Source organism: Micropterus dolomieu, linkage group LG20 (genome assembly GCF_021292245.1).
Source record: "Micropterus dolomieu isolate WLL.071019.BEF.003 ecotype Adirondacks linkage group LG20, ASM2129224v1, whole genome shotgun sequence".
Lineage (NCBI taxonomy): Eukaryota > Metazoa > Chordata > Actinopteri > Centrarchiformes > Centrarchidae > Micropterus > Micropterus dolomieu.
In genome coordinates this window covers 2,073,984-2,101,043 of record NC_060169.1, presented here as the reverse complement: position 1 = coordinate 2,101,043, position 27,060 = coordinate 2,073,984, and the positions used below count along the sequence as shown (strand labels likewise).

General features: G+C 45.9%; 1 protein-coding gene and 1 long non-coding RNA gene across 3 annotated transcripts in view; both read right to left on the bottom strand.

Annotated features, from left to right (window-relative positions):
• LOC123958579 overlaps nt 1-13,250 on the bottom strand; it is a 35,471-nt gene extending 22,221 nt beyond the window's left edge. The window contains exons 1-4 of one of the 2 annotated variants that reach the window (XR_006822124.1): nt 13,018-13,246; nt 7,699-7,796; nt 2,876-2,945; nt 1,800-1,809 (exon numbers count right to left, since the gene is read on the bottom strand). This is a non-coding gene — a long non-coding RNA (uncharacterized LOC123958579). Of the gene's footprint in view, nt 1-1,799; nt 1,810-2,875; nt 2,946-7,698; nt 7,797-13,017 lie in introns of those variants that run through there. The other variant, XR_006822123.1, reaches the window with a different exon arrangement.
• A 1,035-nt stretch (nt 13,251-14,285) lies between these two features.
• The window catches only part of slc9a5 (solute carrier family 9 member A5), a 34,758-nt gene continuing 21,983 nt past the window's right edge, over nt 14,286-27,060 (bottom strand). The window contains exons 10-16 of the mRNA XM_046033089.1: nt 25,833-25,959; nt 24,970-25,061; nt 24,754-24,880; nt 22,368-22,517; nt 20,931-20,997; nt 19,603-19,731; nt 14,286-18,692 (exon numbers count right to left, since the gene is read on the bottom strand). Of these exons, the coding sequence (XP_045889045.1) occupies nt 18,124-18,692; nt 19,603-19,731; nt 20,931-20,997; nt 22,368-22,517; nt 24,754-24,880; nt 24,970-25,061; nt 25,833-25,959 (1,261 nt within the window). The 3' untranslated portion in view covers nt 14,286-18,123. The remainder of the gene's footprint in view (nt 18,693-19,602; nt 19,732-20,930; nt 20,998-22,367; nt 22,518-24,753; nt 24,881-24,969; nt 25,062-25,832; nt 25,960-27,060) is intronic.

Genomic DNA, 27,060 nt, shown 5'->3' with positions numbered 1-27,060 from the left:
CTATTCTGCAAACTGCTCAGTGTGGTTTCAGGAGCTTTTATAAAAAGGAGCCCAGGGTCAAACATCCCTCACCACGTCTATGGACAACAGAAACTTTACATACCAGGAAAAGAAAGAAAAACACCTGAACTGCAGCGAGATGTTTTTATTTCATCAGACGGCAGCTGGGAGGGATTCGGAGAGAAATCTGAGACAACTCCCCATGTCTGAAACATTAGATATTCTGCTGCTATCAGCGCTGTTCGGATCAGTCTGCCTCCGTGTTCATCGGACACTCCAGAAGCCGGCTGCTGACCAGCTCCAGGCGCCGTTTACAGACATTCACGAGCATCACAGCCGACACCAGAGCCCGGCGTGGTCCAGTGTCCCTGTGACCACACACAGCTGGGCCGCAGTGGGCACAGGGTGGCAGGAAAAACGGCCGTATTAGACTTTTACAAGGCCGCCCAAATGGTAACAATGAGAGCTGAACGCACCACATCACAGTCTGCAGCGCTCACAGTGTGAATGTGTAGGTAGCCTCTGGAAAGAGATCAAAATAAACTGCACACTTCGAGTTCAAAGGTGGGTCTGAGATGGTTGCAGATGCCTCGTTAAGACCCGTGCGTTTGGATTCTGCTTCTCGGTTCCTGACTTCCTGCATATCTCAGCTCCTGATTGAACTGCATTTTACAGTCCATCAAAGTGTCTCTGATCTGCCTGCAGCTGCTACGCCGACCTAACGTCGCCTCATTTGTTACATCAACAAAGCGTGAAGACGAGAGTCCTGGACCGTGGCGGGCCGCAGCAAACACTCAAAAGTTTGGCTCAGCTTCACTAAAAAAAACTGCAGCAGCTGCAGTCAGGAGGTTCGGTGCGAGGGAGGAAGCGGCTCCAACATGACGAAGCGTTTCCTTCGACACGGCGTGAATCTGAAGGAACGCTTCACCGTGTTCAACGTGTCGGGCTCTCCCAGCAGCAATGACGCCCCAGATCCAGCTGACGCTAACAGCAGCAACGTCTCAGGTACAAAACACAGGCGAGCCGACGTTCACCTTTTATACTGAAGGGAAACCAACGATGGCTACAGATGAGACGCCGCTCTAGGACAGAGACTCCTTTTGCTTTAGCCATGAAGGGGAGGAGGAAGAGGATCTGTGATGAAGGGGTTGGAACCAGAAGCAGATGAGTAGAACCAGAATCGATAAATTAAAACGATACCCAACCCTAGCCTGGACACACAAGAGTCAGGAAGCTGCCGGCTGGCGTGCGTCGACATCTATCGAATGTCCAACATAAAACTAATATCCAACTTCAAGTCGCCTTCAACCACCTGAAGTTTGGGAGTATTTTAGAAAGACACCCAACAACGTGCTGTGAAGCGAAAGTATCCCTGTGCACCGACGGCAGCACGGCACGGCACGAGCACGCCACGTTATCAGCCTTCATGTTAAAAGTCATTTCACTTAACGGCCTCATATGAGCGAGCTGTCTGGAGCTGCCGTGCTGCTCTGGACCGTCCCGTCCTCTCATGTTAGCTTTGAAGCAGCAGGTAGCGTCAGTTTGCTAACCCGCGAGCTAGCTAACCTTAGTTACATTACTTGTGTCCTTGTTCACTCTGTCTTTACATTTGTCATGGTGTTGGTGTCACGGTGACGTAGCCCGCCTTTATAATACAGAGAAATATCCAGAGTTCTAGTTGGAAATGACATATTTCATTGAATTTACAAAAATGTTCTATATCGGGATATGATTTTTTTTGTCATATCGCAGAGCCCTGGGTCACAGCGTCTCTGCTGAGGTCGTTCACCACAGCATCACAAACAGCTGCTCTGGAACTGAAATGCACTTTCAGTGCCACAATATCACGTTCTAACCGTTATTACGCCTCATGGAGGAAACAGATGAGCTGCTTCCTCTCGGTGGGTTTTTGCTGTATCTGCTAACACTAAGTGGCAGCTGGTCCTCCTAACACCAGTGACCTTTGACCTTGAGGCTCTTTAGTGGGGCCGAGGGTCTCTGGGGAGACGACACGAGGGGGAATCAGAATTAATGAATAATAAGCGGCGTCGCACGGGGAGCTGCAGTACAGGCCGTAACTTTGACTGCCATCTAAACAGGAGTCCAGCTATCCACAGCGGGTCCCGTCCTCTCTCAGGGCCACACTGGATCTTTTCAGTACCGCTGTGCGCTAGAACCAACACCCAAAGGCCCAGCCCCCTACGCTGACTAGTAACAGGCCCGATACTGATCATGTTAGGTGGGCCGGGTACCGGCCACGATCCGGTTACTTTATAAACTTAAATATCACAATCAAACATATAAAACAACAACACAATACATCTCAAAACAACGTAAACACATGAGCTTCACGACTTCTGTCTGGTGCGTCCTCCTGTACTGACGGAGCGTTTACTCTAGGTGGGGAAATATATCGCAGATATGCAGACGGTTCTGAATTCATTCACAAATGTTAAATGTATTTCCTAAATGTCTGAAGTGATAACGTAATGCGGACGGAACACAAAAAGGTGGAACTGGGAAGTGCAGATTCACTCTAAATCTCACCGCCCCCTTCGCTGCAGCGTCCCATCTGGAACAAGTGTTTCTGTTCCTGCTGGTTCTTCTAACCTTCCAGCTGACTGGCCACAAGCTGAACTTATTATGGATCATTACAAATACTTTAGTCACACAGTGAGAACAAAGACCTACACTTTGGATAACAGCTGTGTGGGTGAAGCTGGATCAATTCAAAGTGACCTGAAGGGTTTCGTCAGGAGGCTGGAACATGTTGCAGGATATTTTGGTTTTTGTGTACCTGTTTGAACTGCGTATCTAACGGTCTGATCTTCTTAAAGAGGCCGTTATCTCTCTGTGTTGGGTTCCTGATTCTTACCTCTTTATGCAGATGCTCCTCCAGGGTGGATAATTGCAGGCTGCTTCTCATTAAGCGGCATTAAACTGACCTGCAAACAAGCACAGAACCAGACATCACATCATGAGCTTCACCTGGTTCTGACTTTATTACACGTAATGGCTTCAACCTGACACTTTCTGGTGCTTTTGACCATCTTGAAGTGTGTATATAAACAACAAGCTGAACTGCCCTGTGACTGCAGCAGCCGGGCCTGGGCTCAGAGCCCTGGCTCTGTGCTGCAGGTCACTTTGTGTGGTCCTGCAGCAGGAATGTGTGGATTCAGCCAAACGGAGCATGAGTGTCGACAGCCTCACTCCACCCTCTGCTGAAGACTCAAGAGGAAGAGGTGGAACTCCTCCATCACCCTGCAGCAGCCATGATTAATGACTGCTGGCCGGAGAGGGTGAAAGTAAACACAGTGACGCGCCGTTAACCGCACAGGCCCAAGTACTTAATGATCCGTTACTGATGTGAGATGTTGTTCTACTCAGAGATCAGCCTGGAGACAACAGTGAGGGGTCGCCGCAAGATGAGGAGAGCTAAGCTAACCGAGCAAACCACAATGCACAGATGTGTCGCTATATGTTCACACGTGCAGGGTACGCTTCACGCTCTCGTGCGTAGCAGGTTGAAGGTGTTGGCCCACTTAAAGCAGATCTCTAACTTCACATTACTGCCAAAGTGTTTATTTTATTAATACACACACAGGAAGGGATGTAGCTAAGTTGTGGGTTAGCATAACGAGGCTACAGCTGCTGCTGCCAAGCTAACATGACGCTAACATGCACGGAGGACACAGCACAGCAGCCCCAGACTGAGATCCTCACAGCTCTCCTGCTGCTACAGCTGACATGACAGCAGCAGCAGGTCTTGGTGAAGTAAAAGCTGAAAGTCTGTGGGGAACTCATCGAACGTTACAGACACACACATCATGGCTGGAACTGCGCCGTGTGTCCGTATGTTTAGCATCTACAGAGCCAGGGCACAAACGCCAGGTTGTTTTTCAGCGCACACAGAACGGACCGCGAGGAGATAATCACACCTTTAAGTTCCACACATTATAGAAATGTACCTGTGAAGGTGAACATCATGTCGGCTTTGTTAATGCAGTGCAGACGTCCAACTCTACCACAGAACAATTACACAACTGACAACGAGCAGACGGGATCAGTTCATGCCACAGAGAAAGGAACAGAAGCCCGGTTTTAAAAAGTTTGATGTGTCCAGTTCCAGGTCTCTCTGTAATCTGCTGCAGGTCCCAGATCTTTGTGTCGACACAGACTGTTAGATACCTGGTGACAAAGTGACTCTCTTCCAGATCATGTGATGCATCATCGTCAACTAGTGTTTTTAAGACAGTGTGTCAGCTGTTAAGGGCGGGAAACACGACTAGCGCTGCTGCTCTTTCACTGGTTCATAGAGCCTGTTCTGGTCCAACACATTCTGGACCAGCTCATTTACGCCGGGCACTAACAGTGTTACTACAGTTCCTCCTGAGCATGAAGGTCTGAACCACACCACCTATGAAGCCGTTCAGCTTCCTGTCTGCATTAACTCTCTGTGAGTGCATACTCTGTCCCGCTGTTCTGTTGTTGGAGCTGGTCATTTAAAAACAGCATCAGTCTAGTGAACCTTGGCTCTGAAGGGGCCCCTGTGGAGTCTGCCTACAATCCAAACCTTTGAGGTGTCCGCCAGGCTTCCCTGGAGGGCTGCCTGAAGCAGACACTTCAACCCGACTGCAGCTTCAGGGGCCTCAAAGCTGCCTCCTTTCATACGGCTGCTGAATATGTAGAGAGGAGGTCGAGGGCAGGAGGGCGAGCGGGGTCGGCTGGCAACGGATCACTCAAAGCTCACACAATCCAGGGAGGGTTAAATCAAGGGCACCTGGACTGGGCTGAAGATACTTGAAGACGTTTCTCCTTCTTCAGTCAGGAGCGCTAACGAACCAACCGCTTTTTATCACCACGACCCGGAGGACTGAGCCTCTTCAGATGATCCCAGCTACGTTTCTACAGGAAGCACTGAGAGATGGATTAACTGCTGCTTTAGATCCAAACACGAGATCTGACGATCAATAAGGAAATATAGGTATCATTTAAAATGTTACGATACCTGCACCAAAACCAGTACCCTTACAGTGATACCGATACCAACAGTACTTCATTCATACCTCTCATAAAATGCCACCTGTTGAAGCCGTAGTAGCTGATTGGTCACCTATTATTAGTTTTACTGTTGTTATGGACAAGCAACGTGATCTATTTTATTTTTTCTTGTTTTAAATAACTGCTACATAAAAGTTTTGGGAAACTGTATCAGATCCTGCTCGTCCTGATTAGTTCATCCTCACAGGTAGTTTTATATACGGGGAAAGACTGCAGCTCGGGAGTTTTTTTATATGTGAATGAGAGACGAGGAAACAGTTTAGTGACAAAATAAGTTGTGGGAAACGAATTTAAACTAATCAAACTAAAATAACAACTTTTTGATGCTCGTGTTGAAAGTAAACAGTGGAAATTCTTTTTGTTAACTTTCGATGTGAAAGATCTCCGAGTGTTTTTTCCTTTAGTGGTGAGTCAAACCTCCAAAAACGAGTCAGTCTGTTTAAAGAAGTCACTAAACTACACTAAAGACTCTCAGAGTAAAGAGAAGCTGCACGTCCAGCAGCTGCACCTGAAGCAGCCGCAGCTGCAGCCGGAGGCTCCGTCAGGAAAATCAGCTGCTGCGCCACAAAAGCTTGAACTGGTGTGATGGAACGCAGCGATCGATCAGTGACAAGTGATGGGAACAGCAAATAAAAATGTACAGAGACGTGTTAAATGATCCCAGAAGATGAAACCAACAGAAAGCCGAGCTTGTGGTGAGAAACAGTGAGGAACACTGCGGCTGTTAAAATCAGCACGGACTCGGCGCTGTTGTCTTTCGATACCATAGAGGCATCGAGTAGCGATACTTGTCCCTACGGTCTCTGTCAAGATAACTTTACTGGTGCTCAGAGCGGCGAATCCGCTGTCAACTGTGTTTCTCAGTGGTGTTTAAACGCTGTGTGTGTGAGGTTGATGTGGTGAAGGTGTGTTTAAGTTGCTTCACACTGAGCTCTCTTGGCACTTCACATCTTTGTTTGTGGAGTTATTTGTAAATCCTAACAGGTTTACTTGTATTTGCTGTTTACTGTATAAAGTGAAACACTGTTTATCAGATTAGACGTTCATCTGTTTGCTTTGTGTGCATCTCTGGCTCACGTCGTCTTATGCAACAGCACAGTGTACATGTGTGAACGTCTCAGTGAAAGCTCTCCCAGCCTGTATGTGTTCTGATGACAGCGAGGACGGGACGTCCAGCATGCAGTCACATGCAGAGCCTGAGCCCGGCTGAATGGAGAGCGGTGATTACCCAGCCTGCCTCGGTGGGCCTGCCTGTGTCTGCTTCTGTATAATTACTGAGCTGTGTGAGCTGAGGGGGACGAGGCATCGACAGCGTCGCTCTGCTCTGATGGAAAATTACCGCCGAGTGCTCGGAGCTCTCTGAGCGACAACACGACTCATCGGAGAGGAATGTGAACAGGTTTTCCACCTCGCAGAACAAATTACAGACAGCCAATGAGGAGGAGGGCCGGACGCAGCCCTCACAGAATAGCTTTTTCTTGGCCGGCTGGTCCGGGGCCTCTGTTTCAGAGGACAGGACCTCCCAGCTGGCTGAGGGATTGCTTACCGATAAGTGATTATTGCAATAGGCAACAAAAATATAAACAGGGAACGAGTGTTTATTTTATTAATAAAACTATGACTACAGACTTTATTTGTCCATTAAAATCCGAAAGAAATGTCTCCTCGTTCTCTACCTCAGCTCCTGACGTCGCGGCGTCCTCTCTTTTACAAACGGCAGTATGATGTAACCATCAGGATGTGCAACACGTGTACAGAGTCTGATCTTGTACCTGGTGTTCTCCACCCTGGAGTAGTGAGTGACATGTTGGGTTTTACTGCTGTAGATGCTGAAGGTTGAGCTCATTTTAACTCCTTCAGATCCTCCTGGGTAGTTTCATCTACAGCAAAACATCATGTTCTATAACATCAGATGCGTTTGTGCGGTGAAACCCCTACAAATGGTTCAGAACTCAGCAGCCAGTCTGGTTTTCCATCAGCCCAAAAGGACTCATGTCACTCCATTACTCTCCACTGGCTCCCCGGGGCCTCCCAAATCAAATCCAAGTCCCTAATGCTGCATACAAAGAGACTACTGGGTCTGCCCCATCTACCTGAACTCCACAATCCAAGCCTACGTTGCTTCTGGGCCACTGCGCTCCTCCAACGAACGCTGCCTGGCTCCGCCTTCCCTTCACACTAATCAGCATCAGACCCTGTTCTCATCTGTGACACCACTCTCTAACTCTTAATTCTTCCCGGAGTTATTTACCCCACTGATGCTGACAAGTGCTAACAGCTCTTACTAGTATTCATTGTCACTTGCAGATCTCTTATTTTACTGATGTTTGTATGCTGTTCCTCAAATGTAAGTCTCTTTAGGTTAAAAGCGTCTGCCACATGAGTAAATATGAATGTTTGTAGAAACTTTCAGAGAGAACCTGAGGCCGGAGCAGCAGAGTGAGAGTTGAGAGGCTGAATGAGAGAGTCTGAGCGGGCGTGTCCTCCTCAGCCTGCTGTTTATCTGCAGTCTGACTAACCCAACAATCAGCCTCTGATTTACTCCCACCAGGCCAGGTGAGCCTACACAAACCATTACATCCATTTATCTGCTGTGTAGAAACAAAAACAGACTGCGACCCTGCATCCATCGCTTACCGTGCTCGCCGGGAGGACAGTCTTTGTTCCTCTTCTCTGACACGGTGATTCAAGTCCAGGCCTGCAGCTCGGGAAGACGCAGAGTGAAAATCACAGCCCTGCAGGTGGAAAGCAGAGCCTTCAGGGAGCTAATGACAGCGTGCCTCTCCCTTAAATCACACGGGATGAATGATCTCTGCTCCAAACTTAACGACACTTCTAAACAACCCAGCCATGCTTTATCTAACTCAGCATGAACACGTCTGATCCCTTTCATAAACAGGGCTGAGGGAAACTGCGTCTCACAGAGAGCCCACCTCACCCGCTCTGTGCAGGACTGACAGTGATAGGAGTAGTTTGGGTATTTATTAAGCTTTCTATTGCAAACCACAAATAAGGCCCCATCCATGTTTAGTACTACAAACGAAGAACCAGATTTTATTTGCATGGACCAATAACGAGCTGAGACTGTTACCGAATGTACCGCGAGACTGTGGCGGCGGAAAACAGACTGGGAGTTGTCGCAAAGTAAATACGGAGACATACACAGTACAAGTGTATAAATGTTATTTTCACAGTACAGCATATTTTCATAAAAACACCAAAACTAAAACTCTGTCAGCATCATCGTGTTTCTGCTTTCACTGCCTGATAAGAGCCAATCAGGAAGCCAAACGTGACCGTCTGCGTCATCGCTTCTAAAGTTCTCCATTTTTGCCCTCTCTGGAGTTTTAAAACAAAAAACGGGGTCAGCAGCGTTTTCAAACTTCTCTGTTCTTCTTTTTTTCAGGACGGGAGGAGCAAACGCAGTAAAAGGTCTCCGTTTTAAAACCAAAACTCAGTAGTGTGGGCGGGGCCTGAGATTAGCAGCACTTGATGTAATAACAGCCAACACCTTATGGAAACATGAAAACACATCAACATTAGGGCTGTTATAAAGTGTACGCAGTGAGTCTGAAACACAGAGGAGTGTTGTGCAGGAGTCTGCAGCGTTTCAACACGTTTACTACCAGTTTATGACTACCGGACTTTAAATGAACCGCAGAACAACATGTGGAGGTTTTACAGCACACTGACAGCTTCACTTTACAAACTGTTAGCAAGTCAGACAGACAGCATGTGTTCCTCGTTCTCAAGTCCACACATCAGGCTAGGAGCTAAAGCTAAGGACTCGTTAGATCTTTCCCTCAGCACTTCTATAGAAACCAGAATACGACCACACTTCAGCCGTAGTCCTCCGAGCAGGCCGTCGCTGCTGACTGGGACGTACGACTGAGGACTGACACTGATAAAGTCGACATGTGCCAGTCCTCTCGGTAGATGTTGAGATATTTCACAGGATAAATAAAAAGTGCGGGGGTCGTTACAGTAATCAGGAGGTACCATGGGCAGCTTAATAAAAAATGATGGCAATCAATCTGATAATTGTTGAGATATTTCAGCCTGGATGGACTGACACGCCGACACTGACAAACCCAAGCAAGATCTATAACTAATCACACAGGTAACTAATAACAACTCTGATAACCAGTGAAACTCTGGTTCCAGCTTCTCAGTCTGCTGGATTTCATCTCTCTCCAAACTGAACCCCGTGTTTGTGGACTGTTGTTCAGACTGAATGAACTCTCCTGTTCTTCAGATGTGGCTCCGCTAACGAAGGCTACCATACCAAAACAGTGCTCTTCATTCTCAGCCAGAAAACTGGGTTCTTTAAACGCAGTTTGAGGAGTGATTTGTTAATCTGCTGACCAACACATAATCCAGTCCAGAACCCGGCACACTGATACCGCACATCCACAGACTTACTGTCTCTCTCTGGACCACATCGTCTGGCTTCAGCTCGTCCTGCAGGAGGAAACCTGCTGCCGAGCTTCAGGATGTTTAAAACCTTCTTTCTGACGGAGGGAGGTTCACGCCTCGCAGTAAACCCGCCCGGGCGGTATGTGCCGTCGCTGGGGCTCGGAGCCGGGAGCAGGGCGAGGCTGTGATTCAGAGGATAAACTCTGAGCAACACCAACAGCTGAGGGCTTAGACCAGCCACAGATCTGAGAACAGCTGCTGGAAAACAGATGTGTCACGCTCCGTGTGTGCAGGACAGGTGGGGTTTCCATTACATGCAACCCTCCACCTCTGAAGGGGCAAAACACTCTGGAAGACCCCACTGAGGGCTGGAGGTCCAGGACCGGGGATTTCTGCGACGTGAAAAACACGGACGCAATCGAGGAATTTGATTTTAAAAATGGAGTCAACTGTAAATATCATGGAAATTACCAAAATAAAGTCTGTAAGGTATTTTATTTCAGATGTTCTGTACCACTCGCCATCCGATTTACCACCAATGCCCCTTTAAAAACCCATCAGTGCAATCTATACTCCACCATAGGCTGGCCGTCCCTGCATACTAGACGAAAACTTCACTGCTTCAGTTTAATTTCCAAAACCCTCCTGGGTTCGACCCCCACCATATCTGAAAAACCTCCTACTATGCTCCTCCTCTGTGTTTAACACGTGGTCCTCTAACCATATACAACTAAATACTCTAAAAGTAAACACTTTGGTCACCTGGCCTTCAAAGTCACCTCGGCCTGTGACCCTAAAACTGGACAAATTTAATTCTTTAACGTTTTTTAAGAACAATATCATGGACATTTTCTCAGACACATGCCAGCGTGTCCTCCCAAACACCAATAATCGTTTATGAAGTGTTTCTTTTAATATCACTATACAGAGAGGCTGCGAGCTGCTGTTCTATCTCCTAACCGTTTGAAGACGGTTAAACACGATCATTGTTTGCATGATCCTGTTGAAATCCATCTACATTTAAAACTACAATAGTTAAGGATGCACCAAATGTTTGGCCACTGAATTAATCTGCCGGAAATAGCAAATAAGCACTTTTTGTGTTTGGCCTATTGAGTCAAAAGACCAAATAAATTTTACCAAACAGTCACGTTGACATGTCAGCAGTGTGGAAGCATTTTAAAGTGTCCGAGCCGTTTGCTGAACTGTCTCCCAGCACATCCACTCCATCTGTGGATGACTTCTTAGAAAAGAACCGCTTCCAGTGTTTCTGTCTCTCGTCTGTGAGAAGGTGATTAAGCTAGCCATGCCTACATTTTGAATGCACATGTGTTCCAGCCTTTACGGTAACTGAACTGGCCCAGAGCGAGCTGACAGGCAGGTTAGAGACTTTAACCTGTCAGTTTGTCTCTTTAGTATGAAGAGAGGCTGTGAAGTCTTCATGTTACGCCGTACGAGAACCACATACAACATTATTTATCAAACTGGGTCGGACTGGATGAATTTAGCGCGAGGAGGAAACACATGCGACAACGTCCGGTTTCCAAAATAAGGCGTCTGTACAGGATGGAAATAAGATTAATTGGATTATATTCACAGAAAGTATAAAACATATTACATGTGTCCATTAAAAGTAAACGGACACATGTAATTTACTTTACCGGACCCTCTCGGGCCCCGGACCCCCCCACCATAGTCTCTCCACATCCTGTGAGAAACACTGAGGAAAACGCTCATTTTGACTGATTAATTTATGCAATAGTAAAAAAAAAAAAAAAAAAAAGGCAAAATAAAAGGAAAATATGTGAATGCACTTGTTTGGTATTTGGCAAATTTTCTCATTATATTCGTTTTAGCCAAGAATTTTCCTTTCAGTGCATCCATAACAATAGCTTCATTCTTTATCCAGCGGAAAGCTAAGGCTTCTGACGTTCAGGCCGTCACGTTGCATGCTCGTGGTGATTTCAGGACACTACTTTACATACGGTGAAAAAAAATCATGTGACAAGACGTGATGGCCAGGTGAGTGCAGCAGCGTAATAGTAATGCCAGAGGGAGAAACACTAAGTCAGTAGTTTAGTATATGGTTCACACAGTAGGCCTAGCTCTAACACTGTAGTATTTGCAGTACGTTTATGCCTAAGCACAATGTGAAAACCACAGTAGCACAATCACCATCAGCAGCCCAACATCCCAGCGGTCAGCGCTGAACTGATCCTCCCCAAGTTCCTGCTACCTCATTCATCAGACAGCTCAGGACATGCTGCTGCAGAGCTGACGAGTTACACAACGCGTAGCTGCAGGGAAGCTGAGCGACGACAGAAATTCACAGCTCCAGGACGCTTCGTGTCAGTCAGACCACCAGGCAGGAAAATAAATATATACTAAAACTGAGTCCTGAGGTGAAACAGTCACTTAAATATGGAGCCATTTCCTTCCTCCAACTCCCTCTGAATTAAGATAAAAATCAAAGATGGCAGAAAGATAAACTGTTTACAGCCAATACAGCTCTGATCAAAGAACTCCACAAGTAAAGAATGCAGTTGTTATCATATGATTTACTTTTACAGCCACGTGAAGGTCAACAACAGCCATTTCCAGAGCTGCTCCTCCTCCATCTAACTGATGGTAGCTCATTCTGCACTCTGCAGGTCTACAGGTCAAGATTCAAGACTCCTTTAGTATCATTCCTTCATTTATACATAAAAAACAGTTTCCCCAAAAAGTGGCAGTGGTAATAAAATAATATATGAATCATAAAAACAGAAAAAGATGGATTAATAAACACACGTGCCCCAGGTCACAGCAGTCCAGCTGTGCTGTCTGCTTTGTCCTGCACCTGCACACACCTGGGGATGGCTGGAGGTGGACTAAGCTGCTAGACTACATCCCTCACCTCTGTTCAGGTGAGGGTTTCCGTTATCAGACCGCTCACTACTATTTCAACTTTAGAGACTAAATAAAGTTTTGCTTTTTATTAATTGTTGGTTAAACTTTATTCTGCTATTCAACGCTAACTCAGAGGCTTAAAAACTAACTTACCTACATAACTTACAATTAATTTTAACTTACATAGTTAACTTACATATATAACTTATTTTTAAATGACTTCATTACTAACTTAAGGTTAGTTAACATTACATAAGGTATTGGTATTTAACAACCTTACATAATAAACCTTCTTATATAACTTTTCTGCATAATTAACTTGCCTATATAACTTACTTTCATAAGTTATGTAACATTTAACCTGTCTTCTCAGGCAACAGTAAAAACTTTTCGCTCTGTCATCAGCTAACATGCTTAGCTAACATGCTAACTAGCAGTTCCCGCCGTCACAGTCACACCTGGGCATGCTAACAGCTAGCAGCTAGCAGCTAACAGGTGAAGGTTATCTGGGCAGTCAAACAGCATCACTAACGTTTTCCAGCCGTTACCGGCTACCTGCCGGTGGTTTAATGCTAACGTTAGCCGACGTGTTGTTAGCATCGGTTTAACGAGCCAGACTTCCCTGAACCCTGCAGGTGTGTCCTCACTTACCATCCGGCGGGGACACCGAACCCTCCGTGAGATGGACGTTTAGCGGCCCGGTTCAGTTCAGCCGGTACAAACTGCTCGGCGCTCGTTAGCTTTGTCATTTACATATTTAGTCTTCGTGTTTCTGTGTTAATCTTTCTGTCCGTTAACACTTATTTTCATTCAAACCTTCGTCACTTTCTCGCTTCCTACGCGAAGTTGTGTCACTTCCGGCCGCCATCTTTGTTTTGATTTGACAATCAGGGGAATCAATTCAAACTGAATATTAAATGATTATTATCTTGGGAATTGTTGGGTAAATAATCTATGGAAAAGAGTTTGGACTAGACCTGCCTCATATGAAAACTGCAAAGAGAGAACTTTTGTGTCCTTCACACTGGGACATGTCGCTTTCTGAAAGCATTTGTTAAAAAAGTGTTGAATAACAAAGGAAAATGCTTTGAGAAAGTTTAACTGCACAATAAGAAAACATGCAAATTAAATAAATGTGCATTGTCCAAAAAAAAAGGTAACTTCAATTTAGAACTCAAGCTGCTGAACTCTGATGTAATTCTGTTATAATTTTTATATTTTGAATTGTCACCTGCCAGCTTTTGTGTCCCTTCATATAAATAAAGACATTTCCACAATAAAATGGTGCAGAAAATTTCTCCAGAATGTTTAATGCTCAAAAATTACTTGGGGAGGACTCCCACACCACTACTTATTTATTTCACCATTGAATATTACAACCTGTGAATTCCTAAATGTGAGTGGTGTCCTTTATTTATTTATTCAACAAGTTTTAAAGTAAGTAATTATAATTAATTAATATTGTATAGCTGTGGTCTGATACCCAACTGATTTGAATCATGACTGCAGTAAGCCAGCTGCGTACCATAGTTTGGACAACAGACTCCTTGATCCAGTTAAATGGGTGTATCCCAAATTCATTTACAGGTGTTTCCTGTGACTTGTCTTTTTGTTTTACTAAACTGAACTGAGGTCTTCAGTGCTGAATGTGTTAGTCTGTTGTTGTTGGTACATGATGTTTTCTCTGTCTGCTCAGGTCACCACAGGTGGTATGTGATGTTTTGTGCAACCAATGGTACCACACCTGTTCAGCACAAACCTGCACTGTGCAAGTACATAATTAACTCATAACTCCAGACATCTGATAGAGTAAAAATACAATGCTTCCTTCTGACACACTGGAGAGAAAGTAAAAAGTCTCACTAAATAGAGTAAGTACAAGTGAAACACTTATGGTAGTGAAGAAGCAGTCAGCCGTGTTCATTCAGAAAAACACACCTCACATTTATTGGCTTTTAGTTCTCTGGGCAGAAGCCCAAGCTGACAAACATTTGGCACAAAGACAAATTGGTTTCATTTGATTTTCCACACAACAACCTGAATCACAGATTAAACAAAGAGCTCGGAGACAAAAACAAACGTGACGCTGTGCAGAACATTCCTGTGTCTGTGTTGAAATAAAGAGTGATTAAAGCATCTGCCGCTGACAGCTGAAACACCACAGAGATGATTAACAGGACAGCTACCCCCACCTCACAACTGGTCTGGTGTCAGCTCCAGCTCAGGTATCTGTACAGTGTAAGGGCTTCTCTGCAAGCTACAACATGTTGCTGTCTGTTATTACAGTATTTACAATGAGCAAACAAGAAAGGCAGCACACACCACCAACAGCCTGCTACACCAGCTCAACTTCTACTTCATCAATTCAATAGTCAAGTTCAACAGGAGTTCAAGGCCAACAGCAGCAGAGCCGACAAAACCGTGTGAGGCTCCAGTGACCTGCAGGGGGAAGCAGCCAGCGCCAAGCAGGAAGCTGCAGTTTGCAGGAACAGAGCTGTGAAACAAGACTAACCACCACATTCTCCTGTTGAATTCATCCAGAGGTTTTCAGGGAGCCTTCCCGGGTGGGCGGGGTTCAGACGGAGATCACATAGAACAGCCTAAATGTGCGTGATTGGGTTAAAGAGACAGTTCAGCAGTTTGGGGGAAGTTTAGCTTTTTTACACTTTCCTACAGTGAGAAACTAAAAAAGACCTGAGGACAAACCTCTGTGTGTATTTGGTGTCAAACAGAACTATTATGCTGTCTCGGTTCGACTGTTGAGTATCTGTGGGATCAAATAACATAATCATGATCTCATAGGCTTCCAGGAACTGAGCGAAACTAAGTTTCTGAAAACCCCTGAATGGATCTCAGACAGGATGATTCTTTCACTTTGCTGATGCCACACAGGGAACGACTTCTTCCCTGGCAGGTGCTCCTTTGAGTTGCGTTCATGTCACGTGGTTGGTCAGGTTTTCAGAATTCTCATTTTGCATCCAAGGAAGGTTGGATTGTTCTGGAAGCTCTGACAGATCGGACTCTGCACTAAACGCCACAGACGCTCAGATCTAATAAAGCTTATAAAACCCAAAGTTAACCTCGTTGGTAACCAGTAATACGAGTGTAATCTATTTAAATGTTAGAGAGGTGGGATTTCTTTTGAATTGATTGGGTTTGTTGGTGCCAGTAAGAGTTGGTTTTGGTATCGAAACAACAGCAGCAGCAGCAGCAGCAGGACAGCTGCCATCTTGTCTGATGATGGAAACAATCAGCTGCAAACATGGAACTCTTTCCTGTTGATGCCCCACGTGACCTGAACGCGGCATCGGAGGGATTAACAGCACGTGTTGGTGTCGTGATATGAACACTGGACTAGACACTGAGCAGAGACAGACTGTTTGATCAGACGGAGTGAGAGCAGCTCTGACATTAAGGCAAGCTGATTCTTTGGCGAAACAAGCAACGCAGCAGACTGAAAACTAAAGAAGGCGTCACAGAAACGTCTTCAGTGTGCACACAACCTGCTGGTGGAAATATAAACCTGTGGACGGTCTGATGATTGGACGTTACCTACACACACACAGCTACACGACAGAGTAAGGCAGTTATAGACACGACGTGTAAATGTTCATTATGCTCTTTGATTCACACTTTGGTCAGTCAAAATAAACTACTCTGTAGATTGGATATATTTGCAGATTTACAAAATACAGTTAGATTTTACATGAGCAGCTTTGACAGAATAAATAGACGTGTGGATGTTTACAGCTGACTCAGAGACATAAGGCTTTAAAAAACTGTCAGCTCAGTTTAAAGTGAGGCAGACAGCAGCTTTCACTCATTAAAGGATCATCACGCTTTATTACAACACGGCCTAAACTGCAGCACTTCTCTCAGCTGTGAAGATGTGATGGAGCCACGAGAAGCCAGATTTATCCATCAGTCAGTGTCTGCCTGCAGCAGGATGGTGTCGTTAAGATTGATTACACACTAATTATAGAAGAATTGATCAGCGCTGTTTGTCCTATAAAGATCTACAGCAGAGCAGCAGCAGTAAGACAATTCTGTCCATGAATGCTCTCAGCATTTTGTCACAGAGCCCAACAGCGCCCCCAAACTGTGAAGTGAATCATCAGTGGGCCAGGAGAACATTTTGGGATCTGTGGATCAGTGGGAGCTGCTGAACACAACAACACGACCAGAAAGAAGATTTGATCCGTCTGAGGATATTTTACATTTTCTTTCTCGTCATCAAACCTCGTGTTCAGATCAAACCAGTAGTGAACTCCTTCCTCATGTTCCTTCATCACCATGAACTCACACACTGTAGTTTATTCTGTCCCACATACACCGTCCTGCTGCCCCCAAACACTCACTACAGCTCCGCCGCTGAAAGTAGTCTCCAACAGATGCTCTATTCCCTCCTGTTTGTCTGATAGAAACTACAGCGAGCAGCTGTTTGAGGAAAATTACTGAGCCTTTTAAACATGAAACTATAAATCTGTGAGGAGTTTTAATGAGGTCATATTCTGCTTTTTGTCTTTTCCCCATTCTTTTATAGTGTTTTGTCTTATTTGTCCAGGGAGTTCCCATCTCCCACAGAAAACTCTGCTCCTGAACTGACCGCAGCTGGATTGTAGTCCAGCCTTTCCTTCAGTAACCTCTCAGCGTCACTCTGTTACACGCAGCATAATGCTGCCTAGCAGCTATTGTGGCTAATAAGGTTAGAGCCCCTCCAGGCAGTCTGAGGACATGAAGCTGCTGCTGTGATGTAGCGACAGAGCTCAGTTCAAAGAAAAATGTTACAGATTAATAACTCACCACTTTGAAACTCTTGATCCAGTCTAGGTACTGAAGCTGGTTCTGGTTGTTCTGGATCAGACCCGGGTTCCAACATGTACGGCTGAACGTGGTTACTGACTTGTCAGGAGTCGCCCTACTCTGTTTCTGATTGGCTAGTAGTTCTTACCTAGGTACTGAGCATGTGCTCTTTTTTTGGGAGCTTATAGAAGTGAGATGCTTCACTCTGCAGCTAAAACGGAGCATTGAACACTCAGGGTGAGAAGAGGAGCTGCAGCTGTGAGCAGTCTAAACCATGCGAACCTGTTCTGGTCCAACCCCTAAATAAAACGATGAAACCTGACAATGAGCAGAACATGACCTCTTTACAGATTTACGCCTTCAGGAGGAACCAATGGGCTCGGAGCTGAGAGCCACAGACAGGAAGTCAGACAGGTTGCTGGTTTGATTCTGAACATGACGGAGTAATGACAGAATAACACAGACAGGTGTTTGTTATTGTGTGTCAGGTGACTGACAGGAAGTGAGACAGCGCTGATGTTTAAAAAGACCCAGTGAGGTGCGGAGCAGGAGTCAACAGCTGATCTCAGCAGAGACTCTGTGGACATTAATAATTATATAATTATAAAATAACATGTAAAACATTCCTGTCAGCTGAAACATCTGGATCAGAGCTGGTGATGTGTGACCTCTGACCCCTGCAGTCTGGTCACATGGCTGCACACACAGGAGGGGAGGATGGGTCAGCCTCCATCATTAAACCATGTGGCTGTGAGACAGAGGATGACCAGCGCAGCCTTCATCGGGTGGACAGGAAGCTGCTGACGGAGAGGAGGCTTAGTGAGCTGGTTTCCTATTGGACGGTGTGGCAGGCCGCAGGTCGCCTGATGAGTGTGTATATGTGCGTTGCTGTGAAGGTGTCCTGAAGGTCCTGCTCTGCAGGCGATGGATGTTTAACTGATCTGGGATCTGTCGTTACAGCTGGGTGGGGCCCCGGCTGTGCGGCTCGCCGCTGCCAGGAGGGGGCGCCGTCACCAGGCTCCTCAGGTAGACGCAGGGGTTCCTCCTCCTCCCTGAGCTGGGAGGCGGCGGCGGCGGCGGCAGGGAGCCGGGAGGCCTCAGAGACGACATGAGAGGCTGCAACTCCTGCAGCGCTCCCCCTTCCTCCTCTTGCTCCTCCTCCTTCTTCTCTGGGAAGCGGAAGGAGCCCTGCAACACCTGAGGTCCAATGGAGGAGGTGCTGCCCGCCATGCTGCCCGGAGGGGTGTAGGAGGCCGGGCGAGGGCCTCCCAGTCTGGCGAGGCTGCTCACCCGGGGGTGGATGGGCTCGGCGGGGGCGGGCGGGGAGGAGATGCTCTCCAGGGAGGAGATGCTCTGGTTCCAGGCCTGCTGCAGGTCCACAGGGATGATCTTTGTGGCCTCCACAGACACGCAGGGGGGAGGCGAGCCCACGCTGCCCTTCCACGGCAGATGGCTGTCTCCACTGGGGGGCGAGGAGGACGGGGCAGCTGAGGGACTCTGACACCCATCCAGAGCTGCTGGGACTGATGGAGGGACAACAGAGAAACACAGTCACATGATCAGTCACATGATCTCAGGATGCTTATCCTAGGTGTGTTTGACTTCATGCAGTGCTGACTTAAAGTGATGCATGCTGGTTAGAAATTGTGGCGCTGCGAAATGTCATCATGTCACATGTGACATTAAAACCTCACAGGAGCAAGTGGGGGCTGCAAAACAAACCCCACACACTTTTGTTTGATCTCGCAGGATTTGCATAGAAAAATGCAGCAAGATTGGTCGTTGATCTCCGCTCACAGTAAGGTCACGCAGGTAGAATGTGTCTGACTTGATGGCGCTGTTTTCATTCCCCGCCTCACATGAGACTATCAAGTAGGCGAAAGTCAGCCGCTGTCATCTCAAACGCAGCTGATCTGTTAAAGCTGCAGTATCTAGTCTTCCTGGCCACTGGGGGGCAGCAGAGTTACACTGATGTCATGAAACACAGTCCTCCTCAGCAGACATGATCACCTGTTCTCCAAGACTGAGCAAACCCTCAGATGAAACTGAATTAAATTAACATGTTAACACAAGCAGAGTTTTATATGAGCCGTCAGCTGCGTCCCTCCACCCAGCAGCAGCGTCCGACACCAGTCGCTTCTCTCTGAGCCTCATTTTTAATCACACGGCCCAGCTGCTGTTTGTGCTGTCAGACGTACGAGTGGGAAAGAAAGAGCAGATCCTCTGGTGGCAGGAAACCTTTTCTTTTCTTTAAAAGTTTCTTTAAAACTTTGCTGCCCGTTCATACACAGGTGTTTCATGTTCAGGTGTCACAAAGCCTGATGGGAAAAGAGTTTATTTCTGCTTTACCTGACAGCCAGAGGGCGCCACCATACTTTAACGTTTGAGGAGAAGGGCAGCCAATGAGTGAGATATCTGTGTGTGTGTGGTTACCTGATTTGGGTCGCTGTTTTGGCGTCTCTACCTTGCGAGCTACAAAGGTGATCCCGACGTCTTCCTCCTTCTCAGGGTCTGAATGTTCACCCTTCTCCTCCTCAGACTCCATAGGGACGGTCACCGGATCTGAACACACACAATATCACTTTAGGAACACGTTTTGCAGCTCTACAGCTCGTTTGTGTCGGAGGCAGCATCACGTGCACGAGGGGACTAACAGAGTTTGAGCATTAACACTTGTTCACGTCTGTAGGGCGTCACTAAACTTTAGTCCTGCACAGGCAGCAGCACCTTCGTTCCTTCAGGAAGAGCAGCTCAATAATCCCACAATCCCAAAAATACTCAGTGGATTGAATGATGATGAAGATGACAATAATCTGCAGTCACAGCCCGACGAAAGATCCCTCCTTCAGCCAGAGAGGGGAGGTGAACAGCAGTCAGTCTGCAGCCTGAGTTCTGACCCTGTTCCCTGCTGACCTGCTTTCTGCTTTAATCTGGCTCCATTCTTATCAAAGGTCTAACAATTAGCCTTCAGAAAGCTCTGAAGAGACATCACCCTCTACCTGCATCACATGATTCATCACATGTTTGGAGCAGGAACAGCCAATCACACGATTCCCCTCGTTTCTGCCATGCTGCTTTTATGAACCCTCCTTAAATGCTTTCACTCAGTGAGATTTTTTATCTTGATTATCTTCAGTACTAACATGTAAAGTAAACAACAATCTAATATATTTATAAAATATAAAAAGGGATTAAATAACTGTCTGAAACTGAAGCAAAAAGAAAGAAAATAAAGAAAAAAGCAAATAAAAAGCTGGAAGTGGCCTTTCCTCTGACGTGTTGTTCATCAGGTCTCACCTGTGCGCTCACCTGTGTTTCAGGAGCCTCTTGGATTTAAGATCTTTGTGAAGGTGATCACATTATCCTAAAACACTGAATACTGTCTGCTGGCTGCTGAAGGACATGACTGTTTATTATAAATATTTGAGGTCATTTTCAGCTGCGCTCTCATGTATTCACCTGCTTATTTAAATGTTTTACTTTTTTGGTTAAACAACCAAAGTATGTGCGGTTTCCTTTATTTGCTCTGGCCTCTCAGCCGGGCCATAACACTCAGATATACAGTGCGCATATATATATATATATATTTCTGTGGGTGTTGTCATGAATGATGGAGTTCGTTGGGATAATTATCTAGTTTCTTTATGTCTGTAATGGTCCTGGGAATCCTGTGTAGTTTAATGTTCATCATGTGTTGGATCTGTGTGGACTGTCTCGGTCCATCATGTTAGGGGGGCAGAGGGAGAGAACTGCGGAGTTACTTTTGTCCTGCCAGCTGACGTTGCGTCTGGGTTTGTCGCCGTCGTCCTTGGCCTCGGATCCTCGGTGCTGTTGAAAGCAGGACAGAAGAAACACGTCAGTTCACCTGCAGCCGGCCTTCAGTCTTTAGAGTAATGATAAGAACCACAGACCAAGCCAGAAATCTTGGTGTAATCATGGACTCAGACCTGAATTTGAGGAGCCATATTAACACAATTACAAAGTCAGCCTACTATCACCTGAAGAATATATCAAGGATTAAAGGACTTATGTCTCAGCAGGACCTGGAAAAGCTTATCCATGCATTTATCTTCAGTCGACTCGACTACTGTAACAGTGTCCTTACAGGGCTCCTAAGAAATCCATCAGACAGCTGCAGCTGATTCAGAACGCTGCTGCTCGAGTCCTCACTTAGACCAAAAAGTTGGATCACATCACTCCAGTTCTGAGGTCTTTACATTGGCTTCCTGTATGTCAAAGAATTGATTTTAAAATCCTGCTGTTAGTTTATAAAGCACTAAATGGTTTAGGGCCAAAATACATTTCTGATCTTCTGCTTCTCTTATGAACCATCTAGACCTCTCAGGTCGTCTGGGGCAGGTCTGCTTTCTGTCCCCAGAGTCAAAACTAAACGAGGAGAAGCAGCGTTCAGTTATAATGCTCCGTATATCTGGAACAAACTCCCAGATTTTAATTTAAACCCCTAGATTGGTACCTTTCATTGCACTGTAACGTCCTGTTTTCATTTTTTTAGTGCACTGATTGTACACTGCGCTGTAACTTTTACTGTCCTGTTTTTAAAATGTGTTTTATTTTTTCAATTTCCCTCGGTTGCTTTTATGTTTGATGTAAAACACTTTTAATTGTCTTGTTGTTGAAATGTGCCATACAAATAAACTTGCCTCGCCTAGAGAATCATCTGACGAAGAGGGAAGCTGCTGGTTAAAGGTGTGTGTGTGAGGACACATCAGGACACACTGACAGGAACCGCTCAGCTTTAACCTTTGACCTCTGTTCATCAGTCTCCCAGTAAAACCAGGACTCAGCTGGGGGAACTGGGCTGTAACTCTTCTAATACTGAAGTACTGCTGCACACATTTAACTTCTATTCACCTGGTGTCCATCTCTCTTTCACGTAATTAAATGAGATTTTAAACGATGTGCTTAGGATTTCCTTGTAAGAAGCTGAGTCCAGGCGTTCAGCCAGTGTAATCACTGTTTTCTGTGAGGTGAATAAATAAAACTCTTTTACTAATTTATTCATGTGGTGAAACAGTAAGAACACAAACTGCTCTGACCAGCGACCAGCGTCCTCCCAGCTCGCTGGTGATATGTGAAGCTTCAGTTCTCAGCTGGTGTTAAACACAGAACATACCCTGAAGTGAACCTCTGCTCCACAGAACCAAGCTGAATGAATAAACTTTGGAAATGTTTCTTGCCTTCTTCAGGCTTCTCTCCTTCTTGTGTCGTTTGTATCGGGTGGATTTGAACGTTTCCATGCGGCTCTTCATGTTCCTCTGAAACACCTCCCGGTCCTGCCGCTCCTTCTCCCCCAGAGGCATGAAGTGACGGCTGTAGTGGGACTGGTACTGAACACAACACCAGAACACGTGAACAACACACACCAGAACACATAGGCGTCAGGTCTGTGTGTTGTCAGTCTGCACGGAACCAACACGACACATCTCAAACTAACATGACCTGCGCTAACGCACCACACTGTGTCTGTCCTACAACTTCTCTAGGAACCCTACAGTTTCTCTTAGAACCCTACAACTTCTCTTAGAACCCTGCAACTTCTCTTAGAGCCCTGCAACTTCTCCAAAAACCCTGCAATTTCTCTAGGAAACCTACAATTTTTTTAAGAACCCTGCAACTTTTTCAAGAACCCTACAGCTTCTCCAAGAACCCTGCAAATTCTTTATGAACCCTGCAATTTCTCTAGGAACCCTACAACTTCTCTTAGAACACTACAATTTATCTAAGTACCCTACAATTTCTTTAAGAACCCTGAAACTTTTTCAAGAACCCTACAAATTTCTCTAAGAGCCCTGCAAATTCTCCAAGAACCCTATAACGTCTCCAAAGACCCCAGAAATGTCTACAGGAACCCTGCAACATTTCCTAAAAACCTGCAAATTCTCCAAGAACCCTACAAATTCTTTAGGAACCCTACAATTTCTCCAAGAACCCTGCAACTTCTCTAGAAATCCTGCAACTTCTCTTAGAACCCTACAACTTCTCTAAGAACCCTACAACTTCTCTAAGAACCCTACAACTTCTCCAAGAACCCTAAAACTTCTCCAAAGACCCCTAAAACTTCTCCGGGAACCCTGCAACTTCTCCGGGAACCCTACAACTTCTCTAAGAACCCTGCAACTTTTTCAAGAACCCTGCAACTTTTTCAAGAACCCTGCAGCTTCTCCAAGAAACCTGCAGCTTCTCCAAGAAACCTGCAGCTTCTCCAAGAACCCTGCAGCTTCTCCAAGAACCCTGCAATTTCTTTATGAACCCTACAATTTCTCTGGGAACCCTACAACTTCTCATAGACCCCTGCAACTTGTCCAAGAACCCTGCAACTTGTCCAAGAACCCTGCAACTTGTCCAAGAACCCTGCAACTTCTCCAAGAACCCTGCAACTTCTCCAAGAACCCTGCAACTTCTCCAAGAACCCTGCAACTTCTCCAAGAACCCTGCAACTTCTCCAAGAACCCTGCAACTTCTCCAAGAACCCTGCAACTTCTCCAAGAACCCTGCAACTTCTCCAAGAACCCTGCAACTTCTCTAAGAACCCTGCAACTTCTCCAAGAATCGTACAACTTCTCCAAGAACCCTACTACTTCTCCAAGAACCCTACTACTTCTCCAAGAACCCTACAATTTCTCTAAAATCCCTGCTATTCCTTTAAGAACCCTGCAACTTTTTCAAGAACCCTACAAATTTCTCCAAGAACCCTACGGCGTCTCCAATAAAACTGCAGCTTCTCCAAGAACCCTGCAACTTCTCCAAGAACCCTACAACGTCTCCAAAGACCCCTGCAATGTCTGCAGGAACCCTGCAATGTCTCCAAGAACCCTACAACTTCTCCAAGATCCCTACAACGTCTCCAAAGACCCCTGAAATGTCTCCAAGAACCCCACAATGTCTCCAAGAACCCCACAACTTCTTCAAGAACCCTACAATTTCTCTGGGAACCCTACAACTTCTCTAAGAACCCTGCAACTTTTTCAAGAAACCTGCAGCTTCTCCAAGAAACCTGCAGCTTCTCCAAGAAACCTGCAGCTTCTCCAAGAACCCTGCAAATTCTTTATGAACCCTACAACTTCTCCAAGATCCCTACAACGTCTCCAAAGACCCCTGAAATGTCTCCAGGAACCCTGCAATGTCTCCAACAACCCTACAACGTCTCCAAAGATCCCTGAAATGTCTCCAGGAACCCTGCAATGTTTCCAAGAACCCTACAAATTCTTTAAGAACCCTACAACTTCTCCAAGAACCCTAAAGCTTCTACATGGAACCCTGCAGCTTCTCCAACAAACCTACAAATTCTCTAAGAACCCTGAAACTTCTACAAGAACCCTACAATTTCTACAAGGGCCCTGCAACTTCTCCCAGAAACAGATTTGGATGAGACGTAATGCAGGAGTCATTCAGGCCGTTCGGGAGATAAAGAGATCTGATTGGACAGTAGGGTGGGACTATCCAATCAGAGAACATCTGTGACTTTTTACTGTTTGCATTTAAAATGTTCACCCCAAACATTCTTCTACAGAACAAGGTCACTGTCATGTATCATCAGAGAAACAAATTGTGCGTCTGTGTTACCCGTCTCCTGGGCTTGTACAGGTTCTCGGCGAGGACGTGGTGCGTCTCGCTGTCCTCCTCCACTTTGGCTCCTGGGACGTTATCGATCACCTGGAGGTCCAGACACACGCCGCTGCCATTCTCGCGCCTGGAACACGGCAACAACACGCAGTTATCACGATGCTAATAACATGGAGATCGGACTGTAGGTCAAAGCACAGAAGTCATGTGACTCACAGGTAGTTGGTGACGTTGGTGACTTCGGGGAACGAGGCTCTGCTGGCCATTGAGGGCAGAGACAGTCTGGCTGAGGTCAGGACGTTCCCGCCCTACACACACACACAGACACAGAGGTCAAAGGTCAAATCATTACCTGTCCCATCAGGTATTTTTACTGCTCCTGTTTCACCCTTTGAAGACCACATTTCCCAGAAGCCCTGTGGCCTGTTAATATATGACTTTATCAACAAACTGAAACAACAGTGGTGGACAGTAACTAAGTACATTTACTCAAGTACTGTACTGCAGTACACATTAAACGTACTTGTACTTTACTTTCAGAGGGAGATCTTGTACTTTTTACTTCACTACTGATATCTGACAGGTACTTTACAAAGTCAGATTTTTACAGGATTAGTTAGAAAATTAATCACCAACTATTTTGATTGTTTCAGTCATTTTTCATGTAAAAACATTTAATGGTTCACACACGTGAAGATCTGCTGCTTTTCCTTTTAATTATTTAACGGTTTGAAGGTTTGTTAACGTTGAGCTTTGGACTGTTGGAGAGTTATGAAGGAGTCACTTTGGGCTCTGAGTAACTGTAACGGTATTTCTCACTATTTTCATAATTTTTACAAACAACTGATCAATGGAGAAAATAATGAGGAGAAGAATAATAAAATTATCATCAGCTGCAGTCTGATGGATCTAAATTGCAGCTGTCCAACAATGGTCCCATGTTTTCCAAGACATTTACAAGACTTTTTCAGCGACCTGTTTCATTGAATCTAACCGTTGTAGGAACCAAACACATTTGTTTGACCTGGAACCAGTGTGAGCACTTTAAAAATGACTTCCCCCCCCCCCCCCACCCCCACCTGGTCGATGACGCTGATGGCGTCCCGGATGTTTATCTTCTGATAGGCCTCCCACAGCTCACTCTTCCTGTACACGGACTTCCTCAGCAGCAGCTTGCTCAGGTAGTTCTTATCAAACTGCTCCCACCTGACCACAGACAGGTGGAGAGAGAGAGACAGGTGGAGAGACAGGTAGAGAGAGACAAGTAGAAAGAGAGACAGGTAGAGAGAGAGAGACAGAGAGACAGACAGGTAGAGAGAGAGAGACAGACAGACAGGTAGAGAGAGAGAGACAGAGAGGTGGAGAGAGAGAGAGACAGAGACAGGTGGAGAGAGAGAGAGACAGAGACAGGTGGAGAGACAGGTAGAGAGAGAGAAAGAGAAAGGTAAAGAGACAGGTGGACAGACAGAGACAGATGGAGAGACAGGTAGAGAGACAGAGAAAGAGAGACAGGTAGAGAGAAAGAGAAAGAGAGACAGGTGGACAGACAGAGACAGGGGGAAAGACAGGTGGAGAGAGAGAGAGAGAGACAGACAGGTGGAGAGAGAGAGAAAGGTAAAGAGACAGGTGGACAGAGAGACAGGTGGAGAGACAGGTAGAGAGACAGTTGGACAGACAGAGACAGGTAAAGAGACAGGTAGAGAGACAGGTGGACAGAGAGAGACAGAGAGAGACAGATGGAGAGACAGGTAGAGAGAGAGAAAGGTAAAGACACAGGTGGACAGACAGAGACAGATGGAGAGACAGAGAAAGAGAAAGGTAAAGAGACAGGTAAAGAGACAGGTGGACAGACAGAGACAGGTGGAAAGACAGGTAGAGAGAGACAAGTAGAAAGAGAGACAGGTGGACAGACAGAGACAGGTAAAGAGACAGGTAGAGAGACAGGTGGACAGAGAGAGACAGATGGAGAGACAGGTAGAGAGAGAGAGACAGAGAGAGACAGATGGAGAGACAGGTAGAGAGAGAGAAAGGTAAAGACACAGGTGGACAGACAGAGACAGATGGAGAGACAGAGAAAGAGAAAGGTAAAGAGACAGGTAAAGAGACAGGTGGACAGACAGAGACAGATGGAGAGACAGAGAAAGAGAAAGGTAAAGAGACAGGTAAAGAGACAGGTGGACAGACAGAGACAGGTGGAAAGACAGGTAGAGAGAGACAAGTAGAAAGAGAGACAGGTGGACAGACAGAGACAGGTGGAAAGACAGGTAGAGAGAGACAAGTAGAAAGAGAGACAGGTAGAGAGAGAGA